At 38.5% G+C, this 20,145-nt stretch overlaps 1 protein-coding gene across 1 annotated transcript; it reads right to left on the bottom strand.

Moving 5' to 3' along the window:
• Positions 1 to 774: 774 nt before the first annotated feature.
• LOC124606806 (probable 28S ribosomal protein S23, mitochondrial) lies at positions 775 to 20,124 on the bottom strand. Its single transcript, XM_047138877.1, has 3 exons — positions 19,859 to 20,124; positions 19,587 to 19,748; positions 775 to 1,432 (listed from the first exon to the last, which is right to left on the bottom strand). Exons 1-3 carry the CDS (start codon positions 19,900 to 19,902, stop codon positions 1,111 to 1,113), a joined length of 528 nt encoding a protein of 175 aa, XP_046994833.1. The 5' UTR covers positions 19,903 to 20,124; the 3' UTR covers positions 775 to 1,110.
• Positions 20,125 to 20,145: the final 21 nt, after the last annotated feature.

Genomic DNA, 20,145 nt, shown 5'->3' with positions numbered 1-20,145 from the left:
CCTTCCCTGTGTTGTTTCCTGGGTTGTAAAGTTCTGAATGGAAGAAGTTGTATTTTACAGATCAATATAAAGAAATCATTCCAGAAGAAGCTCTTTGTATTTATTGATAAAATTTCCACATCTTCAAGTAGTTCAATTCCAGCATTAAACAACTCTGCAGCATCAACCAACCTGCTCCGCTACAATGATATGCAAGAAATTTGAAGTGCAAAAAGTTAAAACAATGGGAAATCAAGGAACTCAAATCTGAGACTATACAGATACATACAGGGATGATGCAGTGTGTTTGTGTGTAATTTACCTTGCGAAATAATTTTTCCGTAGCTAGCAAGTTTTCACTCTTTTGCGTGTGCCTGTCAACGGCCCAACACTTCTACTGTTTGGTGAATCAACTCCTCTACTTCCAAATTATTTACTTTTTAGAAATCACTTATGTAAAAGATGCTTGACTGAAAGCACAAGGTGTGTGAATTTACTAGCCACACACAAGGCATTTGGCCTTAAACCAGATGTAACTAAAGCATCCAAACAGAGATAGTCCAACTCGAACACAATTCAATATTACCAACATGCACAGGAATAATAAGTTTCCATGCAAACAAACCCAAATAGGGAAAAATTACAAATGATAAAACTAACCCACCCCTCTTCGCAAAAAATGTGAAATGATCACATCCAAAGCCCACATTTTTGTTTGCAAGTGTCAGATTAAAGTTTGGAACTGGATTTAACAAGACACAATAATAAATAAAACTGCAATGAGAACCACTGATATTGATGACTTATAACATCCTCATTATTTGTAAAGGATTGCAGCAGAATTTAAAATATTCTGATGGTTCCTTCATGGTTGTTGTTTGCTAATAAACATGTGTAAACAAATCCTTCACAAAGCATCCATCAATCAACCCCAAGGAGCTTCACAAGTAAATATAGCCAGTCTTCGTTACTGTTCCATGTGAATATTGTTCATTGTAATGTTCATTCAACATAACGGGCATATTTGAATGAGTCAGAGTTTTCAAGCAATAATACCAATAAAACATCTTAAAACTACATTTGGTTCTAATCATTTTTACAACAGGTTTGTACATTACATGGCAATAAACACTATTCTTTCAAAATTTCAGAAAGTTTTAATTTTTCACTGCCACTTCTATCCATTTCTCTTTGAGCTGCTTTGAATGATGAAACCAAATCACTTTTTTCCTCTCCATGACCTTCTCCAAAATTCTTCTCTTCTTGCTTCACTCTGCTTTCTCTCTCAGCTTCCAGCAACTCAACAGCTGACAAAAACAAATCCTCTTCAGCAGTATTTCCTTCCTCTTCTAGTTTTTTATACAATGATAGAAACTTCTGTGTCATTGAACGTCTGCTCTCATCAGCAATGTTAACTGTTGTCACGAGATTGGAATATTCCTTGTGGAACCGTCTGAAAAAAGAATTTAAGCTATGATATCAAGATGTCAATTTATTTTGAGACAAAATACCATCAAAAGGGAAATCTTAAGAAAAAGAAAATAACAAAAATGACAAAAATTCTTCAAATCAACTGGCTTTTCTAGTAAAAAGCAAGTACATATTACAGTAAACATGGAAAAATGCATACACAGACAAATACACATACAGGTATCAGATATATGGAATTTTTATATTGCAACACTTGTCCCAGTGTCCAAGCAACTTTTCTGGGACTTCCTATGCACTGCCTCTACAGCCAGGACCTTTCACTGTAAATTTTTGCTTCTTGCCTGTAGAAAAGTAACATATTTTCTCCAGGTGACAGAATACTGAATATATTAACAACCCATAGCAACAGTGTTTTATTGATGTGGTGTTTTTAAGTCCATTTTCCAATTACGATATTAGTTAGTGTACAAGAGAGGAGCTGTGTTTTGATCACTATCTGTATATGTTTATAAAGTTATTTTATGTATGGACTCAGAATAAATACAATTATCATGTAGGATAAAAGTTGGCTCACCATGTTTTTGTACTATTCTTTTTCAAAGTATCTAGAAAGTAGCATAACCATCTGACTAACTTGTAAGTGGCTCAAAGTTGCTTTCCAAGAGGATACATGTGTCTTGCATGCTTGATACTGATTTCAAGTTGATCACATTTCTGTGGTTATTAACAGTCATTCCCTGTGCAATGGACAAAGTATATGTTACTTTCATAATCAAAGTTAATTAGTTTCATGTTCCATGGATCATTTTGCACACAAAATCTTAATGTTGTGGAATGAATAATTTTACAGTCACATAATAAATTAAATGGTAAACATGGCTACATGCTGAACACACAATGTTTCTTAAACAGATGTCTACAAGATGATCAGGGATAATCACCACATATTATTCTTACAGCACATTATTGAGCTATGAAGACTTTCTTTCTTAAAGATGAATTACCCTAAACATCATTCCATATGACATTGTTGAATGACAATAAGCAAAAAATTTTAATTTACTGATTTGTCTTCCCACAATTTGCAATGATTTTAAGTGCAAATGTGGCCGACTACGATTTTTTAGGAGTTCCAAAATGTGTTTATACCAGTTTAAATTTTGAAGTTTCCATCCTATGTATCTGCAGTACCGGCTGCTATCTTGTCGGCCGCACAGTCAAATGCGTGTGCTGCCAGTTAGCCCACCACGTTATCTACAGCCGCCAACACAACACGAGGGCACTGCAATGAATGATTACACCACTGCCAATGAGATGCAAGCAAAACAGAGGACAGTTTTCCAAAACACAGAATGGACAATTGTATTCAGAAAACACATCACACGATGTGGATTAAACTGCAAATTTGTAATCAGTCAGTGCCTTTTCAACTAGCTACTGGAGCTTCTGTCATGTCGCTTAACCTATGAAAAAACTACTGCTTAACACATAAGAAATTTGGCCAACCACCTTTGCAAAAATCAAGTCTGCATCTCACCACATATAAAACGATAGTGTTTTAGTGCCTGCAACACACTGCTTACCTGCAAAATACAAAAACATGACTAAGGAAGTCCCTTTCACTGTAGTTTGCTCATGGGCAAGTCCAAATATTTTCAGCATGACTGTGTTTGATTCCTACCGATAGGATGTGCAGGACAATGTGCATGTCACTGACACAAAAGTTTCCCATGCCAAAATTCAACAACTCTGTGACATGTATCAACATTTGTTCGACAGACAATCACTGATTCCTACTGCTCCTATGTGTAGACAAAATTTTTGGATCACCTAGAGGGAAGACAGTTCTTCTCAAAAATTGATCTTGCTGAAACCTATCATCAATTACCACTGGATGAAGAGACAAAGAATATTTTTGTTGTGAATATTGATGTCGACATGTTTGAATATCAATGCCTATCTTCCTGAAAGGCTTCTGTACCTGTGTTGTTCCAAAAATTCCTTTAACAAGTAACATCCAAGATGTCTTCTAGCTTTAATTATTTTGATGACATCTGGATGAACAGCGGAACAACACCTTAAAAATTTGGACTGTCTTTTTCAAGTTTGTGGGCCTCAAACATACCTTGCAGAAATGTTCTTTTTTTAACACAATCACTGAATACTTAGGGCATATCATCGATGCCAATTATGCTCGTCCTATGATGAAACATTTGCAAGCAATTCAGCAACTGCCATCTCTTAAGAATTTACATGAACTGCAAGCTATTTTTGGAAAACTGACTCACTACTTGGAGTTCATTCCTAATGAAGCACAAATTGCCATGCCTCTGAACCACCTCAGATGTAAAAATGTTCTGTTTCAATGGTCAAAAGACTATGACTAGCTTTTCAAAGACCGAAAAATGCACTACTTTGTCAACACTGCTTTATCAGACCACTTGTGCTTGTGGTCAATGCCTCATCCCATGGTGTTGGTGTGGTTTTGTCCCATAAAATTGGCAAAACATAACACCCCATCGCATTTGCTTCAAAATTTGAACAGTGCTCAGATTAATTAGTCAGCTGGAGAAGGAAGCCCTGCCTATAATATATGGTGTCACCCAATTACATCATTATGTGTTGACAGAAAATTATTCCTGGTCACGGACCACAAGCCTATGACTACAAGGTTTCATCAATCGAAACAAGTTGCCAACCACGCAGCACAAAAGCTTCATTGTTGTTTGCTATTATTGTCAAATTATCAGTATGAAATTCTGTATCGCCCAACAGTGCAACACACACACACGCTGAAACACTGTCTCGTTTACCTGTCAGCACAGATGCAGCATTCGATGCATTGGAATCTTCTTTTGTAATTACTGATTCTAGTGGTTTGCAATCACTGGATTCTTTTCCTAGTGATTCACAGCAGATAGTGCAAGCCACGGAGCATGACCAATCACTACCATTGCTAGAAAGTTACATTCACAAAGGTTGGCCATGCTTTCAGAAATGTATTCCTGACTCCTTAGTGTGAAAATACTTTGTGTACTGCAACAGTTTATCTCTTCTGAATGATGTGATTCTGCTTCTCATGCCCAAAGACCAGACAAGAGTGTTAATCCTCACCTCATTGCAACAGCAAGTTTTAAGTCATCTACACAGAGTTCATTCAGGAACAGTTCGCACTAAGCAGCTGGTGCACCAACATTGTACATGGCTTGGTTTAGATAAGGAAACAGAATTCGTGACAGCAAAATGTCATGCTTGCATGGACGACAATCAGGCTGCTCTGCGCCAGGACTTTTTCTCCTAGCCGCATTCTGATACTGCATGGCGATGCCTCCATATAGACTCTGCTGGCCCCTCTTGGTAAACAGGTTGGTCAGTTATTGTCGATGCCAACTACAAATATCCTTTTGTTATCCCACTAAACAATTGTTTCTGGCAATGGACCTTGTTTTCCTTCCAAGGAATTTGCACGATTTTACACGTGCAATGGAATACAGCATGTCAGGACGGCAATGTTTTTGCCACAGTCTACTGGCATGACCAAACTTTTGTTCAAATGTTCACGACACAAATGTCAAAACTTCGAGTTTCACATTCACATGAAGATGTTTCTCAGTTTATATAACACTTTGCTAGCTCCCAACAGTTTTCTGACAGAATGTTTGCATGGGAGATGCCACAGAACTTTGCTGCATTTGCTCTGATCCAGCTTCAGACCTCAGCATGAAGTTACACCCAAATGTCAGAGTTCAATATCAAGTGTACAACAAGCCACAACTATGGAGATCCAGCATTGTTCTCAGATCAGCTGACAGAGCACAGTACACTATTCGTGGCAGTGCAGGTATGCATCAGCACCATCAAAATCAGCTACGGCTCCACGAATTCAGTGATCCTGCAGTAGATCAAACTGTTTTAGATTTCTTCACAGCATGACGTCCGGCCACTGTGATGCAGCCACATCTGTCTGATGCAAATGCATTGCTGCCAACGTTGCAGGTCACCTCTTCCAAGGATATCAATGCTGTCACCATCAGCTAGTTGCCGGCAACCTCTGCAGCACCCTCCAAGTCGTCGGACGCATCATGCGCCTGGCTTTCCAAGGCAGTTTCCCTCGTGCTTGCAAGCTGCAGTGTCTGGATACGGTTCGGTCTGCTCTGCCCCCAGACACATACCCAGCCTCATCACTATACACAGCACACGCCTTCACCCACACCCTCCAAGTTAGTCGGCCGCATATCCAAATTCGAGCAACGCCAGTTACGCTGCCACCTTTCCTACAGCAAGCACGGCAGCACAAGCGCACTACCATGAATGATTACACCACTGCCAATGAGATGCAAGCATCCCCTCTCTGGAGCTCCAGCAGCAGGTGTACTTAAGTTCAAACATACTTGCACTGACTCCATTTTGTATGTTTGCCAGTTGAGTAACATTTACAGACTTCCATAGTGGCCAGGGCTCATGATCTACTGAATAGTTATTGAATTGAAGACTGACTGATTTATAAATCTGCAGTATCTGTATGTATTTAAACATTCAAAGCTACTATTAGCAACTGACATTCCAACTACAGATACAAAGTTATTTATTATTTTTACTATTTGATCTTAGATGTAGAATAACCCCCCCCCCATGAACCATGGACCTTGCCGTTGGTGGGGAGGCTAACATGCCTCAACAATACAGATAGCCGTACCATAGGTGCAACCACAACGGAGGGGTATCTGTTGAGAGCCCAGACAAACATGTGGTTCCTGAAGAGGGGCAGCAGCCTTTTCAGTAGTTGCAGGGGCAACAGTATGGATGATTGACTGATCTGGCCCTGTAACACTAACCAAAACGGCCTTACTGTTTTGGTACTGCGAACGGCTGAAAGCGAGGGGAAACTACAGCCGTAATTTTTCCCGAGGGCATGCAGCTTTACTGTATGATTAAATGATGATGGCGTCCTCTTGGGTAAAATATTCCGGAGGTAAAATAGTCCCCCATTCGGATCTCTGGGCGGCGACTACTCAAGAGGACATTGTTATCAGAAGAAAGAAAACTGGCGTTCTACAGATCGGAGTGTGGAATGTCAGATCCCTTAATCGGGCAGGTAGGTTAGAAAATTTAAAAAGGGAAATGGATAGGATAAAGTTAGATATAGTGGGAATTAGTGAAGTTCGGTGGCAGGAGGAACAAGACTTTTGGTCAGGTGACTACAGGGTTATAAACACAAAATCAAATAGGGGTAATGCAGGAGTAGGTTTAATAATGAATAAAAAAATAGGAGTGCAAGTAAGCTACTACAAACAGCATAGTGAACCCATTATTGTGGGCAAGATAGACACGAAGCCCACATCTACTACAGTAGTACAAGTTTATATGCCAACTAGCTCTGCAGATGATGAAGAAATTCATGAAATGTATGATGAGATAAAAGAAATTATTCAGGTAGTGAAGGGAGATGAAAATTTAATAGTCGTGGGTGACTTGAATTCGACAGTAGGAAAAGGAAGAGAAGGAAACGTAGTAGGTGAATATGAATTGGGGCTAAGAAATGAAAGAGGAAGACGTCTGGTAGAATTTTCCACAGAGCATAACTTAAGCGTAGCTAAAACTTGGTTCAAGAATCATGAAAGAAGGTTGTATACATGGAAGAACCCTGCAGATACTAAAAGGTTTCAGATAGATTATATAATTGTAAGACAGAGATTTAGGAACCAGATTTTAAGTTGTAAGACATTTCCAGGGGCAGATGTGGACTCTGACCACAATCTATTGGTTATGAACTGTAGATTAAAACTGAAGAAACTGCAAGCAGGTGGGAATTTAAGGAGATGGGACCTGGATAAACTGACTAAACCAGAGGTTGTACAGAGTTTCAGGGAGAGCATAAGGGAACAATTGACAGGAATGGGGGAAAGAAATACAGTAGAAGAAGAATGGGTAGCTTTGAGGAATGAAATAGTGAAGGCAGCAGAGGATCAAGTAGGTAAAAAGATGAGGGCTAGTAGAAATCCTTGGGTAACACAAGAGATACCGAATTTAACTGATGAAAGGAGAAAATACAAAAGTGCAGCAAGTGAAGCAGGCAAAAAGGAATACAAACGTCTCACAAATGTGATCGACAGGAAGTGCAAAATGGCTAAGCAGGGATGGCTAGAGGACAAATGTAAGGATGTAGAGGCTTATCTCATGAGGGGTAAGATAGATACTGCCTATAGGAAAGTTAAAGAGACCTTTGGAGAAAAGAGAACCACTTGCATGAATATCAAGAGCTCAGATGGAAACCCAGTTCTAAGCAAAGAAGGGAAAGCAGAAAGGTGGAAGGAGTATATGGAGGGTCTATACAGGGGCGATGTTCTCGAGGACAATATTATGGAAATGGAAGAGGAGGTAGATGAAGATGAAATGGGAGATATGATACTGCAGAAAGAGTTTGATAGAGCACTGAAAGACCTAAGTCAAAACAAGGCCCCGGGAGTAGACAACATTCCATTAGAACTACTGAAAGCATTGGGAGAGCCATCCTGACAAAACTCTACCATCTGGTGAGCAGGATGTATGAGACAGGCGAAATACTCTCAGACTTCAAGAAGAATATAATAATTCCAATCCCAAAGAAAGCAGGTGTTGACAGATGTGTAAATTACCGAACTATCAGTTTAATAAGTCACAGCTGCAAAATACTAACGCGAATTCTTTACAGACGAATGGAAAAACTGGTGGAAGCCGACCGCGGGGAAGATCAGTTTGGATTCCAGAGAAATGTTGGAACGCGTGAGGCAATACTGACCCTACGACTTATCTTAGAAGAAAGATTAAGGAAAGGCAAACCTACGTTTCTAGCATTTGTAGACTTAGACAATGATGACTGGAATACTCTCTTTCAAATTCTGAAGGTGGCAGGGGTAAAATACAGAGAGCGAAAGGCTATTTACAATTTGTACAGAAAGCAGATGGCAGTTATAAGAGTTGAGGGACATGAAAGGGAAGCAGTGGTTGGGAAGGGAGTGAGACAGGGTTGTAGCCTCTCCCTGATGCTATTCAATCTGTATATTGAGCAAGCAGTAAAGGAAACAAAAGAAAAGTTCGGAGTAGGTATTAAAATCCATGGAGAAGAAATAAAAACTTTTTGAGGTTCTCTGATGACATTGTAATTCTGTCAGAGACAGCAAAGGACTTCAAAGAGCAGTTGAATGGAATGGACAGTGTCTTGAAAGGAGAGTATAACATGAACATCAACAAAAGCAAAATGAGGGTAATGGAATGTAGTCGAATTAAGTCAGGTGATGCTGTGGGAATTAGATTAGGAAATGAGACACTTAAAGTAGTAAAGCAGTTTTGCTATTTGGGGAGCAAAATAACTGACGATGGTCGAAGTAGAGAGGATATAAAATGTAGACTGGCAATGGCATGGAAAGCGTTTCTGAAGAAGAAAAATTTGTTAACATCAAGTATTGATTTAAGTCTCAGGAAGTCGTTTCTGAAAGTAATTTGTATGGAGTGTAGCCATGAATGGAAGTGAAACATGGATGATAAATAGTTTAGACAAGAAGAGAATAGAAGCTTTTGAAATGTGGTGCTACAGAAGAATGCTGAAGATTAGATGGGTAGATCACATAACTAATGAGGAGGTATTGAATAGAATTGGAGAGAAGAGGAGTTTGTGGCACAACTTGACTAGAAGAAGGGACCGGTTGGTAGGACATGTTCTGAGGAATCAAGAGATCACCAATTTAGTACTGGAGGGCAGCATGGAGGGTAAAAATCGTAGAGGGAGACCAAGAGATGAATACACTAAGCAGATTCAGAAGGATGTAGGTTGCAGCAGGTACTGGGAGATGAAGAGGCTTGCACAGGATAGAGTAGCATGGAAAGCTGCATCAAACCAGTCTCAGGACTGAAGACCACAACAACAACATGTAGAATAAATTAATATCTGAATTCTCTGTTCATGAACAGTGTCCATTCCTCACACCTGTACCCACTAAAGAACCACACAGTGAGCAAGGAAGTTATAACAGTATTATTTCCTCACCATTTGTTAATATAGACATATGCTACACAGTGCCAAACATAAGAACTGATGTCTTTTATGTCTCTAAATCTGCAACATTACTCCAGTCCTAGCGATAAATATGAATCATCCAAAATCATAAGTATCACCTAAAACATTACTCATTGCTGAAGATGAAATATGTGTATGTACGTTTCATACGACTGAAATTAAATGTATGTCTTCAGGAAATGGCTTGGATTCAGGTAATCAGCTTAAACTGGAGACATTTAAACCACAAACTATAGAACTTGAAAATTATCAAATCTGTGATTATTGTGCTTTCATATAGCTTAGTCCTGCACACTAAGGCAGAAATTTTTGGGTCTTTCTGAAGATGTCAGTCATGCACTACACCTAGAAAGCAGCTACTCAGATAGCAGAGAATGTGTGGCATGTAAATGTACACATCTGAAGTTAGAGAAACCCTCTGTAGGGCCAATAAGGAATAAATATGAAGCTCTATAGACAAAATAATGAGTTATCTGTATTTAGTATGTATGTGGGGGGGGGGGGGGGGTGGAAAAGAAAGGGGGTGGGAGTAATATACAGTCTTGCAGGTCAGGAAAAATAAAATGTTACATAACATTAGTTAACTGCAAACGCATTCAGGGAAGCAGCTCAGAATTTCTCTTACTCATCAACCATAAATGCAAACATAATACTTGGTACATAATACTGTAACCAGACATGAATATGTATGAGAACATTCTTAATTTCTGAATGGAAGAAATATTGTTAAATTGGCTGGACAGACAAGTACTAGCAAAGGAACTATTGCCATACAAAACTGAGTTATGTTTCATTAAATAATTACAAAGAGTATGAACATATGATAATCTTGGTGAAGATTACCTTGAAAGTTGGAGCAAAACTATACCGTAATCCTATGTTCCCATCAGGTGCCCACAGTAAGTACTACAGAGGTAAGATGCACCACTGAAGGTTACAAAATATTGCACTTCAATTTACTGGTGATGATATAGGCTATTGATAGTACCAGCCAGCCACATACTGGAACAAGCACTCTTTTAAAATGAGAATGGGTAGCATGGACAATGTTGCGTAACACACTGAACCAAATGTATTTTCCAAAGGCATCCAGAGATGATGGTTACACAATCCACCCAAGAGAGAGTAACACTAGTGACAAAGAAATACAGCTTTACGATTTACTGGATCAAGATACAAATATCAATAGCCAAGCACCATTAATCTCTTTAGTTGAGAGGCAGGTAAACAATCCTACATGAAAGTGTACAAAAAAGTAAAAAGAAGAGCAGCCAATAGCTAATATTTAACTTTGGTAAGAAGAATGAGAAGCTATTCCCATTTTTGGATCTCGCATATTGATAGTAAGAATACCTATCAAAAGTGGGGAAAATGGATTATCGCTAAATACAAAAAATTAATACAATATAAAGCTGTATATCAAAAAATGTCATTGTAATGTCTTTTAATAGTGTAAGATTTGCTTGTAGTTTAGGGAATGTAACTATGCTAATAAGAAGTGTTTATACATCATTTTACAGTATATCGTAATGGAATGTTATGTTGCTTTGGAATGTTGTAATCCTACAGTGCATGGTGGTGCATATATGTACTGTAAATCAGTTTCCATTAGCATTATAAACCAGCAATAGTTTTTTAAGGCTCTATCCACGCAGCAGTGATACATTGCTGAATCACCAGTTTCAATTATTGCTTTCATTATTAGCAATTTTCACAGAGTCAATTTTCTGTGCAGAGTGCTGTTTGGTGTTGACACTGTACAATCTTAGTGTTGAGTACTGAGTGTTTGAATAATCAATAATCATTGTTGTAGCTAAAGGTAAGCACTAAAACAGTATGTATTGATGGCCTAATTTGTATATTTTACATCATCTTACCAGGATAAGCCCATCCACTGAAGACATGGGTGTCATTGATGCTTGCTTTACTTCTGAAGGCCCAAGGCAGCATTACTAAGGTAATTGCCACAGCTGCTGGTGTGAGCCAAGTAGATATTGTTCAAATAAAAATGGAAGAGTGCCAAAAACTTAAAGATAAAGACACCTTAATTGAAGAACTTAAGATTAAGCTTCAGGCTTCAAGAAATTGCAGTAAAGTTCAAATTTTGATCCTGGCCACAAATAGCTGGACTATTGAAAAAAATGGCTAAAGAATTTGCTGTTTCAACTAAAATGGTGAAAAAGTCTAGGAAACTAAAGATGGAAGATTGGATTTTGGCAACACCTGCAAACCAAAATGGGAAAAAGCTCAGTGATGAAGTAAAACAAAATGTCCTCACTTGTTTGGAGATGATGAGTTTTCTTGTTTATGCCCAGCTAAAAGGATTATGATGCAGTAAGAGTAACTGGGAAAAAGATTCACAAGCAGGAACCACTGCTCCTTTGTAACATGTAAGAAATGTTCATTGCTTATTGTAAGCAATATGGAAATGAACTGAGCTTCTCAAAATTTTGTGAGCTCGGGCTGAAATGGTGCACTACAGTTGGTGCATCTAGATCACATTCGGTATGTGTATGTGCAATTTATCAAAATGTCAAATTAATGTTGGCTTCAGAAACATCCATCCGAGACGACTACAAGGTTTTGAGAAGAAACTATATGCAGCTTGGAATCAAAATATTATATACTGCAATGTTGCGACAAATGTCCAGGAAAAATACAACTAGAGGCTTTTCTTAAAGATGCTTTTAAAGATTATGACCTTGAAGAAACAATGTAATACAAGCAATGTGTCCATACCGACAGAGGCACATTAGACACATGCCTGAGAACTGTTGAAGGTTTCATGGAGGCACTGATTTTGAAACTTACTGGATTAAGAAGCCATCACTTTGTGACATAACACTGAAGTTTATACCTTAAGCAGCTAAAAAGAAATCTTGCAGGAAATGAATTAATTGTATTAATGGATTTTGCTAAAACTTGTTCATTTGTTGTTCAAGATGCTGTGCAAGGATTTCATTGGGAGAATAGTTGGACCACATTACATCTGTTTGTTATCTATTTTGGTGGCAAAGAATGTCAGAGTATTAGCATTTGTATTATCAGCGACTGTCTTCATAATGATGCCATTGCTGTTCACCCCTTTCAAATAATGTTAATAGCATATTTAAAGATAAAGAACGAAAACATTAAGAATATTTATTTCTTTAGTGATGGTTCATCAGCTCAATAAAAGAATTTCAAAAATTTCATCAATTTATGTATGCATGAAAAAATTTTGCCATCAATGTTGAATGGAATTTTTCTGGAACAAGCCACAGTAAATCGCCTTGTGCTGGCACTGTGGGAACAGCAGAAAGACTAGCAACCTGTGCTAGTTTGCAGAGGCCCTTTGATAACCAAATATTGACGCCATACGATTTTTTTCAAATTCTATGGTGACAGTATTCCAGGCATAGTTTTTTGTGTATAAAAAAAATTTGAAAAAGTTCAGCCTGATCAAGTAACAAGAAGAGTTTCCAATGATGCTACAGCAATCACAGTTAATGCCTCTGAAGTAGATGAAGAAATTCCAACAATCTTAACTGCAAGTTTACAACCAGGACAGTGTGTTGCATGGGTGTAAGACAATTTTTGGTGGGTAGGAAAAGTTTCATATGAACAAGATGATGTCCTCATCAGCTTTATGAACCCATATGGTTCTGCTCGTTCCTTGCACTGGCCAACTGCTAAAGACACCTGCTGGATTTCTGAGCAACATATTTTCATGACTTTAGAAGCACCATCATCATCAGGAAGACAATACAGTTTTCCTCAGTCTGTCATTGACAAAATTGTAGAACTATTTAACCAAAAATGGAGCTCACTCTTTAGTGTTTTTGTTTTGCAAATTTACTTGTGTTGTGTATGGCATTTGTTAAATTAATGTTTGAAACTGATTTATATACTAAATAAAAAATTTATTAGAGGACTTAATGAGCAAAATATCTCACTTTTCGATCTTCAGGAAGTGCTAAAATAATAACTTCTGAAATATATTCTTACTAATCAGTATGTAAGCTCCAGAAATTAAACAATATAGCTTTGAAAGCTTAAGCATGCTCTTTCCAGCTGTGGCAAGAAAAAAATGGTTTGAACAAGACACAGTTGAGATATTGCCCCCCCCCCCCCCCAAAAAATACGCTACAATTTGCACTTAGAAAATTTTGGCCAAACTTGCAGATGCATACCTTCTCATCTAGGCATCCAATGTTAATTAAATTTGATACATATAAAGACATCATAGGTAGGAATAAACCTCTGAAGTTTTGGTGTGACTGGTCCATATGAAAACAAGCAGTGGTTGGTCAAACCTTGGCTCTTAAAGTAGTGCGACAAATTTTTTAGCCATTTTAGAGGCTTGTATCTATGTTTAGGAGTGGCTAAATCTCACATTTTTGTCATGGTGTGATTCAGCATAGAAAGTTGTCTGTGCATATTAATGTACATGACCAAATGTTTGCTAGAAATTTTAAAAAAGCCTACCAAACTTAGGACATTTGTGCCTTTGTACATGATGCGAAGATGAATAGCCTCTCTTTAAAAGCTCCTAAGAATTCAACCACTGAAGGTACTGAACTGAAATTTGTTATATAACCATCAAAGACCATACACCTTGACAAGGAATGACTAAAAAGTAAAAATTGCAGGAAGGCCAAGGTTGAATAAATTAAGTAGGTGTGAAATGACAATGGGTTGCAGTTGGTGAACAGAGATGAAGGAACTTGTTTAGGTTAGGCTAACATGAATAAATGAATCAAAATTGTCTCAGGTCTGAAAACAACACAACACACTTATATTATTGTTGTTATTTCTTGAGTTCCTAAATTTGCACATTTTATTTATTGTTACTGGGTCATTCCATGCCAAGTGGTCTAAACCTTCCCACCATCATGTCTCCAATTTTCTTCAAATTTTATCTGTAGCACTAGTCAAGTGCTAAATTAAGTTTCTCAAGATTTCAAGCCTCTAGCTGCAATACTTGCTGATCTACACCCCCTTGTCTGAAGGGTAGTAAGTTCGCATGCGCGCGACATCAGACAAAATGCCATTTTTGGGGTCTCATAAAATTGAAACCAATTCATAAGAATGGTTAGTAAGATGAGACCCTGTACAGTTTTTTGTGCTGATTCAAACGAAATTAATTATAAGATTACTGATGCAAAATCCGGTCAAACAAGTCGACTCAAAGTGTACCCCTAATTCTGTCGTGACTTAATGCGACAAATTTTGACCAATATTCAGACTGCAATAATTTCCTTGCAGATAAAGATATGGACTTGAACTTTTTACCAAGTCTTATCTTTGTGCTGGACATAATACAGCTGGATTTCCAACTACCCAGGCTTTATAGTCGCCTTGCAAAATCTCTTCAAATTTGGCAGTGTCAGCGCAAATGGCTTTATTTACCAAAGTTCAAAGCCCATTACTACAAAATAGTCAGCCTGGATTTAATTGTGAATAGTATCATCTGAAAGAGAAACTCTTGCTCTACGAGATGGATATATTTTTCTTTTGCAACGCTTCCATTAAGTGCTTATTTACTCAGGTCAAAGTATCTTATATTTTGTGTGCGCAGTGCCCTGCGTTGGTCCATGATGGCTGAGCCATTACTGGTTATCACAATAAAACCAGCATCCCCATCGCCATAGGGGCCACGCCCGATAGCCATGCAGTAACAGCCACGGGTGGGTATCTTTACTGCAGGTTCCCAAGCCTGATTACAGGGTGTCTTTACCACAGGATCCCAAGCCTGATTGTGGGTTTCTTTATGCAGGTTCCCAAGCCTGTCTTCCTCAGTTACTTCATCATTCTGGAAGCATCGTTGATTTGCAAGAGAATGCTTTCAGGAAAACTGTATTGCCGACCAGATGATGTCACTGATGGAGCTGGAATAACACCAATGATAAGTTGTTCTGGAATCCAGCAAGTATCACGTCTTAAGGGCCAATAAAATGAACTTGCAGGACCATGAGGATGCATAAAGCTTATGAAAGCATCTTTCTGTTCGACTGAGATTTCAACGATGTTTCCAATCCACCATTTCTTTTCATAAATGCAAGCAACATACTGCCCAGGCTGAAGATCCATGACTTGAACTACTACTTCAGCAGCACTAATTTTGGCCAAAAAAGATGTCGCATCATTAGAAACTCTACTGACCTTAATTGTCGTCATATCAATGGGCAAAAAATGGTGGTTTTCTCTTGTGCCAGCTAGAGTGTGCCCTTGCAGGAATCTTTCTTCTTGAGAAGCTTTTTCTTCTTCAACTTCCTCTTTGCTGATGAAAAAGAATTTGATTCCATTGATATTATCATTGCAGAAGTTGAAAAGATCTTTGGGTGTTAGAATCTGGTTTTCATATGGACGTTGCAAACTTGCTCTTGCTGCCAACCGTTTTGTTGTGCCTCCAATGCCATCACAAGGCGACTTTCCATGGCTTGTTCCAAAGAAATTCCATTCTGCTGTTATTTCAAAATCTTCTTTGTGATAGCATAAGTTGAGAAAATTCTTGAAATTCTTATATTGTGCAGCTGAACCATCACTGAAGTAGTGGATGTGGCTTATTTTGGAAAATTGCATCTTCAGGTAATTGATTACTTTTCCAATGTAAACATGGACAGTAATCGTATCGTGTCGAAGGCAGTCACTAATAACACAAAGATTCACACATTGCACCTCTTCGTTTTCACAGTAGTAGACTACAAATGGATGAACTGTTGCTTGACTGTTTTCCCAGTGAAAGCCTTGCACTGCATCTTGAACAATAAATGAATAGTTTTCAGCAAAATCCATTAGTATTATGAATTCGCCTTCTTTCAAATCAGTTTTGAGAGCTTTCAGGTGCTGGCTTTGATGCTTGGCAATGTAGTGATGACAAGACAGGTTCCAAATTTTTGCTGCAATATCTTCAACATACTCTTCTGTTGAAAGCTGCTTTGTTTCTAAAGTATCCCTGTCGGTATGAATCCATTGTTTGTACTCAATCAGTTCTTCAGGGTCATTATCTTCAAAATATGTTGCAATAACTGCTTCTACACCTTCTGGACCAGGGCAGTTTTCACAACGATGAAGCATACAATCCTTGTTTTCCAAGCTGCAAACAGCTTTGCTAAGAATTTCCTTGTAGTCTTCATTGATTGATGCACCAGTGAGCATAAGCTTGACATTTTGGTGTATTGTACAGACACAAACTGAGTGCATTCCAGCAGAGCCAACTGTAACACACCATTTTGGTCTAAGCTCGCAAAACTTTGAGAAGCCAATTTCTGGTCCATTTTGCTTCTGATAAGACACGTACATTTCCTTCAAATTGCAAAGCAACAACCGCTTTTGCTTGTACACCTTTGTTCCTGAAATTCTCACAGGCACACAGTCTTTCTTCCCTGGACAAAGTCTGCTGAATTCGTCATCTTGAAAAAAGTCATGTACTTTCTGAACAACTTCATCTGAAAGCTTCCTTCCTTGCCGATTTGCTGGAAAAGCTAGAACACCTTGCTCATTCTTCAGTTTTCTCGCTTGCTTTACCATTCTTTCTGATACATTAAATGCTGTTGTCGTATCTTTAATTGTCCAGCTTCTTGGAACCAAGGTCAATATTTGAACTTTTGTCCTACGATTTGACACTTTACATTTTTCTTTCAACTCTTCTATAAGATTATCAAGATCTGCACAATTATTGCATGGGCGACTTTTACTTGAACTTGGCTGTTCATCGTAATTGATTCCTACAGCAGCAGCAATTTGATTCCCAATTAAACTTTGTGCATCCAAGATCTTTCTTTTTGCATAGCTTTGCTTATCTCTTTTACTTAGTTGTCTTCTTTTCAATGGTGAAGCACCAATAAATGATAAACTTTTGTTGATGGCTGGTTCAGTTTCATCCGTTGTGAAATCTTGTTCAGATTGGGTTGATAGTGATGATGAATCTTCTAGCTTTTGGTTCAGTGCCGACATGCAGCGAGGGCAAAGCTTCTGACCAGGTTTTATATCAATCACTTCTTTTTTCTTTAACAGGCAAAGTTTGGCAGCTGTTTCATTATCAAGCAGTCTAAGTCCAGCTTTTACATTGTGATTCCTCTTCTTGAATGGATTGCAACATTTCTTTTGCATCGCTTGATATTCATGTAGGAAGAGGGCTTCATGGTGGAAGCAAATGATGGAATTTTCGTCAAGTTTGGCTTCTGAACGCGAAACAAGCAATTTCTGGTCACATTCTGTGAAATCACTAAACGCTTTGAATCCAGTCTTCTTAGCATAGAAGATAACATGGCACTTCGATGCAGCAGCATCTTTTCCAATTGAACAGGGGGCCAACGATTCTTCTTCTTCATTAACTTCTGACATCTCTCACTGGCCAATCACTGAATAAAACACGAATGAAATATCCAATTATATCAGTAATTCTAAGCGACTATTAAGATTCAAATTCCTAGAAATGAAGAAAAATTAGTGCATCGCGCATACAAAATATAACAACTTTGATGTGAGTTAATGAGTACTTAATGGTCGCGTTGCAAAAAAAACAAATGTCAGTCTTGTAGAGCAAGAGTTTCTCTTTTAGGTGATACTATTCACAAGCAGATTCAGGCCAACTATTTTTTAGTAATTGGCTTGAAACTTTGGTAAATTTTACCGTTTGTGCTGACACTGCCTAATTTGAAGAGATACTGCAGGGCGACCATATGGCCTGGATCATTGCAAATCCGGCTGCATTATGTCTAGCACAAGCATGAAGCTTGGCCAAAAGTTCAAGTCCATATCTTCAACTGCAAGGAAATCATTGCAGTCTTAATATTGGTCAAAATTTGTCGCGTTGTGTCACGACAAATTTTGAAGTATACTTTGAGTCGAGTTATTTGACCGGGGTTTGCATGAGTAATGTTATACATAATTTCGTTGGAATCAGCAAAAAAAACTGTACAGGGTCGCATCTTACTAACCATTCTTATGAATTAGTTTCGATTTTATTAGACTCCAAATATGACATTTTTTTTATGTTGCATGCACACGGACTAAGTACACTTCAGACAAGGGGGTCTAGATCAGCAGCTATTGCAGCTAGAGGCCTGAAATCTTGGGAAACTTACTTCAACACTTGACTAAAGCTACAGTTAAAATTTGACGAAAATTGGAGACCATGATGGTGGGAACTTTTTTCAGTTTTAGACCACTTGGTGTGGAATGACCCTACTCTTATCTCTATTTCTCTCTCTTTCTGGTGTAGGGAATGGGGGAAGGGGAAGAGGGGGGGGGGCAGGAACAACAAAATTACAGGGAGAACTGGGACACCAAGGAAATTATTCCAACAGGATGCCAAAATAGTTACACTTCCAAAACTGTTTTAACATTCAACACCAATGAAGGCTGATTGGAGAAGGTGGGCTCTGTTGGAGATGACCCATTTTTGAAACTTTCCACTGATTTCAAATTTCCAGCGAATCTTGAAAAAACACATCGAATATAAAAATAAAGAAGATTTTTCAAAACTTTTGTCATGCAACTTTAAATTTAACGAAATTGCGTTATGTATGAAGCAAATGTACACCTATGGGTACTCTACAGAGGAATTTGTTACTATAGTATTTATGTCGTCTTCACACACATTGGCTTCATCAACTCACAGCCAAACTGTCCTCTTCCAACATAACCGAGACCCCAGACTACTTTACGAGATCAGTGAATCATCCCAATAAAGATTTCAAGCGGACAGCATCAGCACACTGGAAAGCAAGCGACATCCAGCTGCTGCAGAGGACTGGGTGTTGTGTGTACTTCATCACCATTTTCACCGTCATTGACACGCAAGTCACAGAAGTGGCGTCAACTAAAAAAACTTGCAATACGGCGGCCGAACCCTGAAGGGGATATCTCGGCCAATAAATGCCATACGATCATTTCATTTCATTGCCCCAGAGTTTGTCCACAAACATCTGTTCCACATTTACAGCCACGCACCAAATCAGCATGTCATTAGCACACCTTGAGGCCGTTTTTTTATGTAGTTTTCTACATCTTTACGATTCACATGATAGCGCCAAGATCTGCCGTGGTATATAACATTCTACCGTTTTGCAGTGCTCACTGAGATCGCCGAAGCATGCCCAGAGCGCAGAGTATTTGAGTTAATTGAAATTCTTACGCTCGCAAATTATCCTCGGGGTAAAAGATATTCCTTATGGGTACATTTGGAGCAGGTCTGGAGAAGGTTGGCTCGTACTTCGGTGGAAAGGATTTGTACACATCGTACCAAATTGGTCTATCTTCATTCTTCATGGCACCAGACTTCAGAAGACCGGTAACCCTGCGAACGAGAAACACGGACATAGTTTCCACCTGTGAACTACACTATCGTCATCATATGCAACTTAAGCCCACACGATGTGAGGTAGTAGCAAAACTACTAAAATTTACCTTGAATATATAGTTCCAACTTTTTCTAATCTGCTACTTGCCATGTCTCACAAGGACGCAATATTTCGAACAACACCACTTCTGTTACACTACGAAGAAGAGATGGTTTTCTCCTATAGACCAATAAGATATCTACACATCGCTAACATTGTTCACAACAAAAATATAGTACAACGCTGCTGCGGTCGTGGTTGTCTAGTGTTTGTAAACACACGAACTTATAAAGGCTCTATGCCACGCTACACTCGATGTTTACACATGACAGTGAACGAAGTCGCGGCTGCGCG

Source organism: Schistocerca americana, chromosome 1 (assembly GCF_021461395.2).
Source record: "Schistocerca americana isolate TAMUIC-IGC-003095 chromosome 1, iqSchAmer2.1, whole genome shotgun sequence".
NCBI classification, from domain to species: domain Eukaryota; kingdom Metazoa; phylum Arthropoda; class Insecta; order Orthoptera; family Acrididae; genus Schistocerca; species Schistocerca americana.
This window is presented reverse-complemented; position numbering and strand designations above follow the sequence as displayed.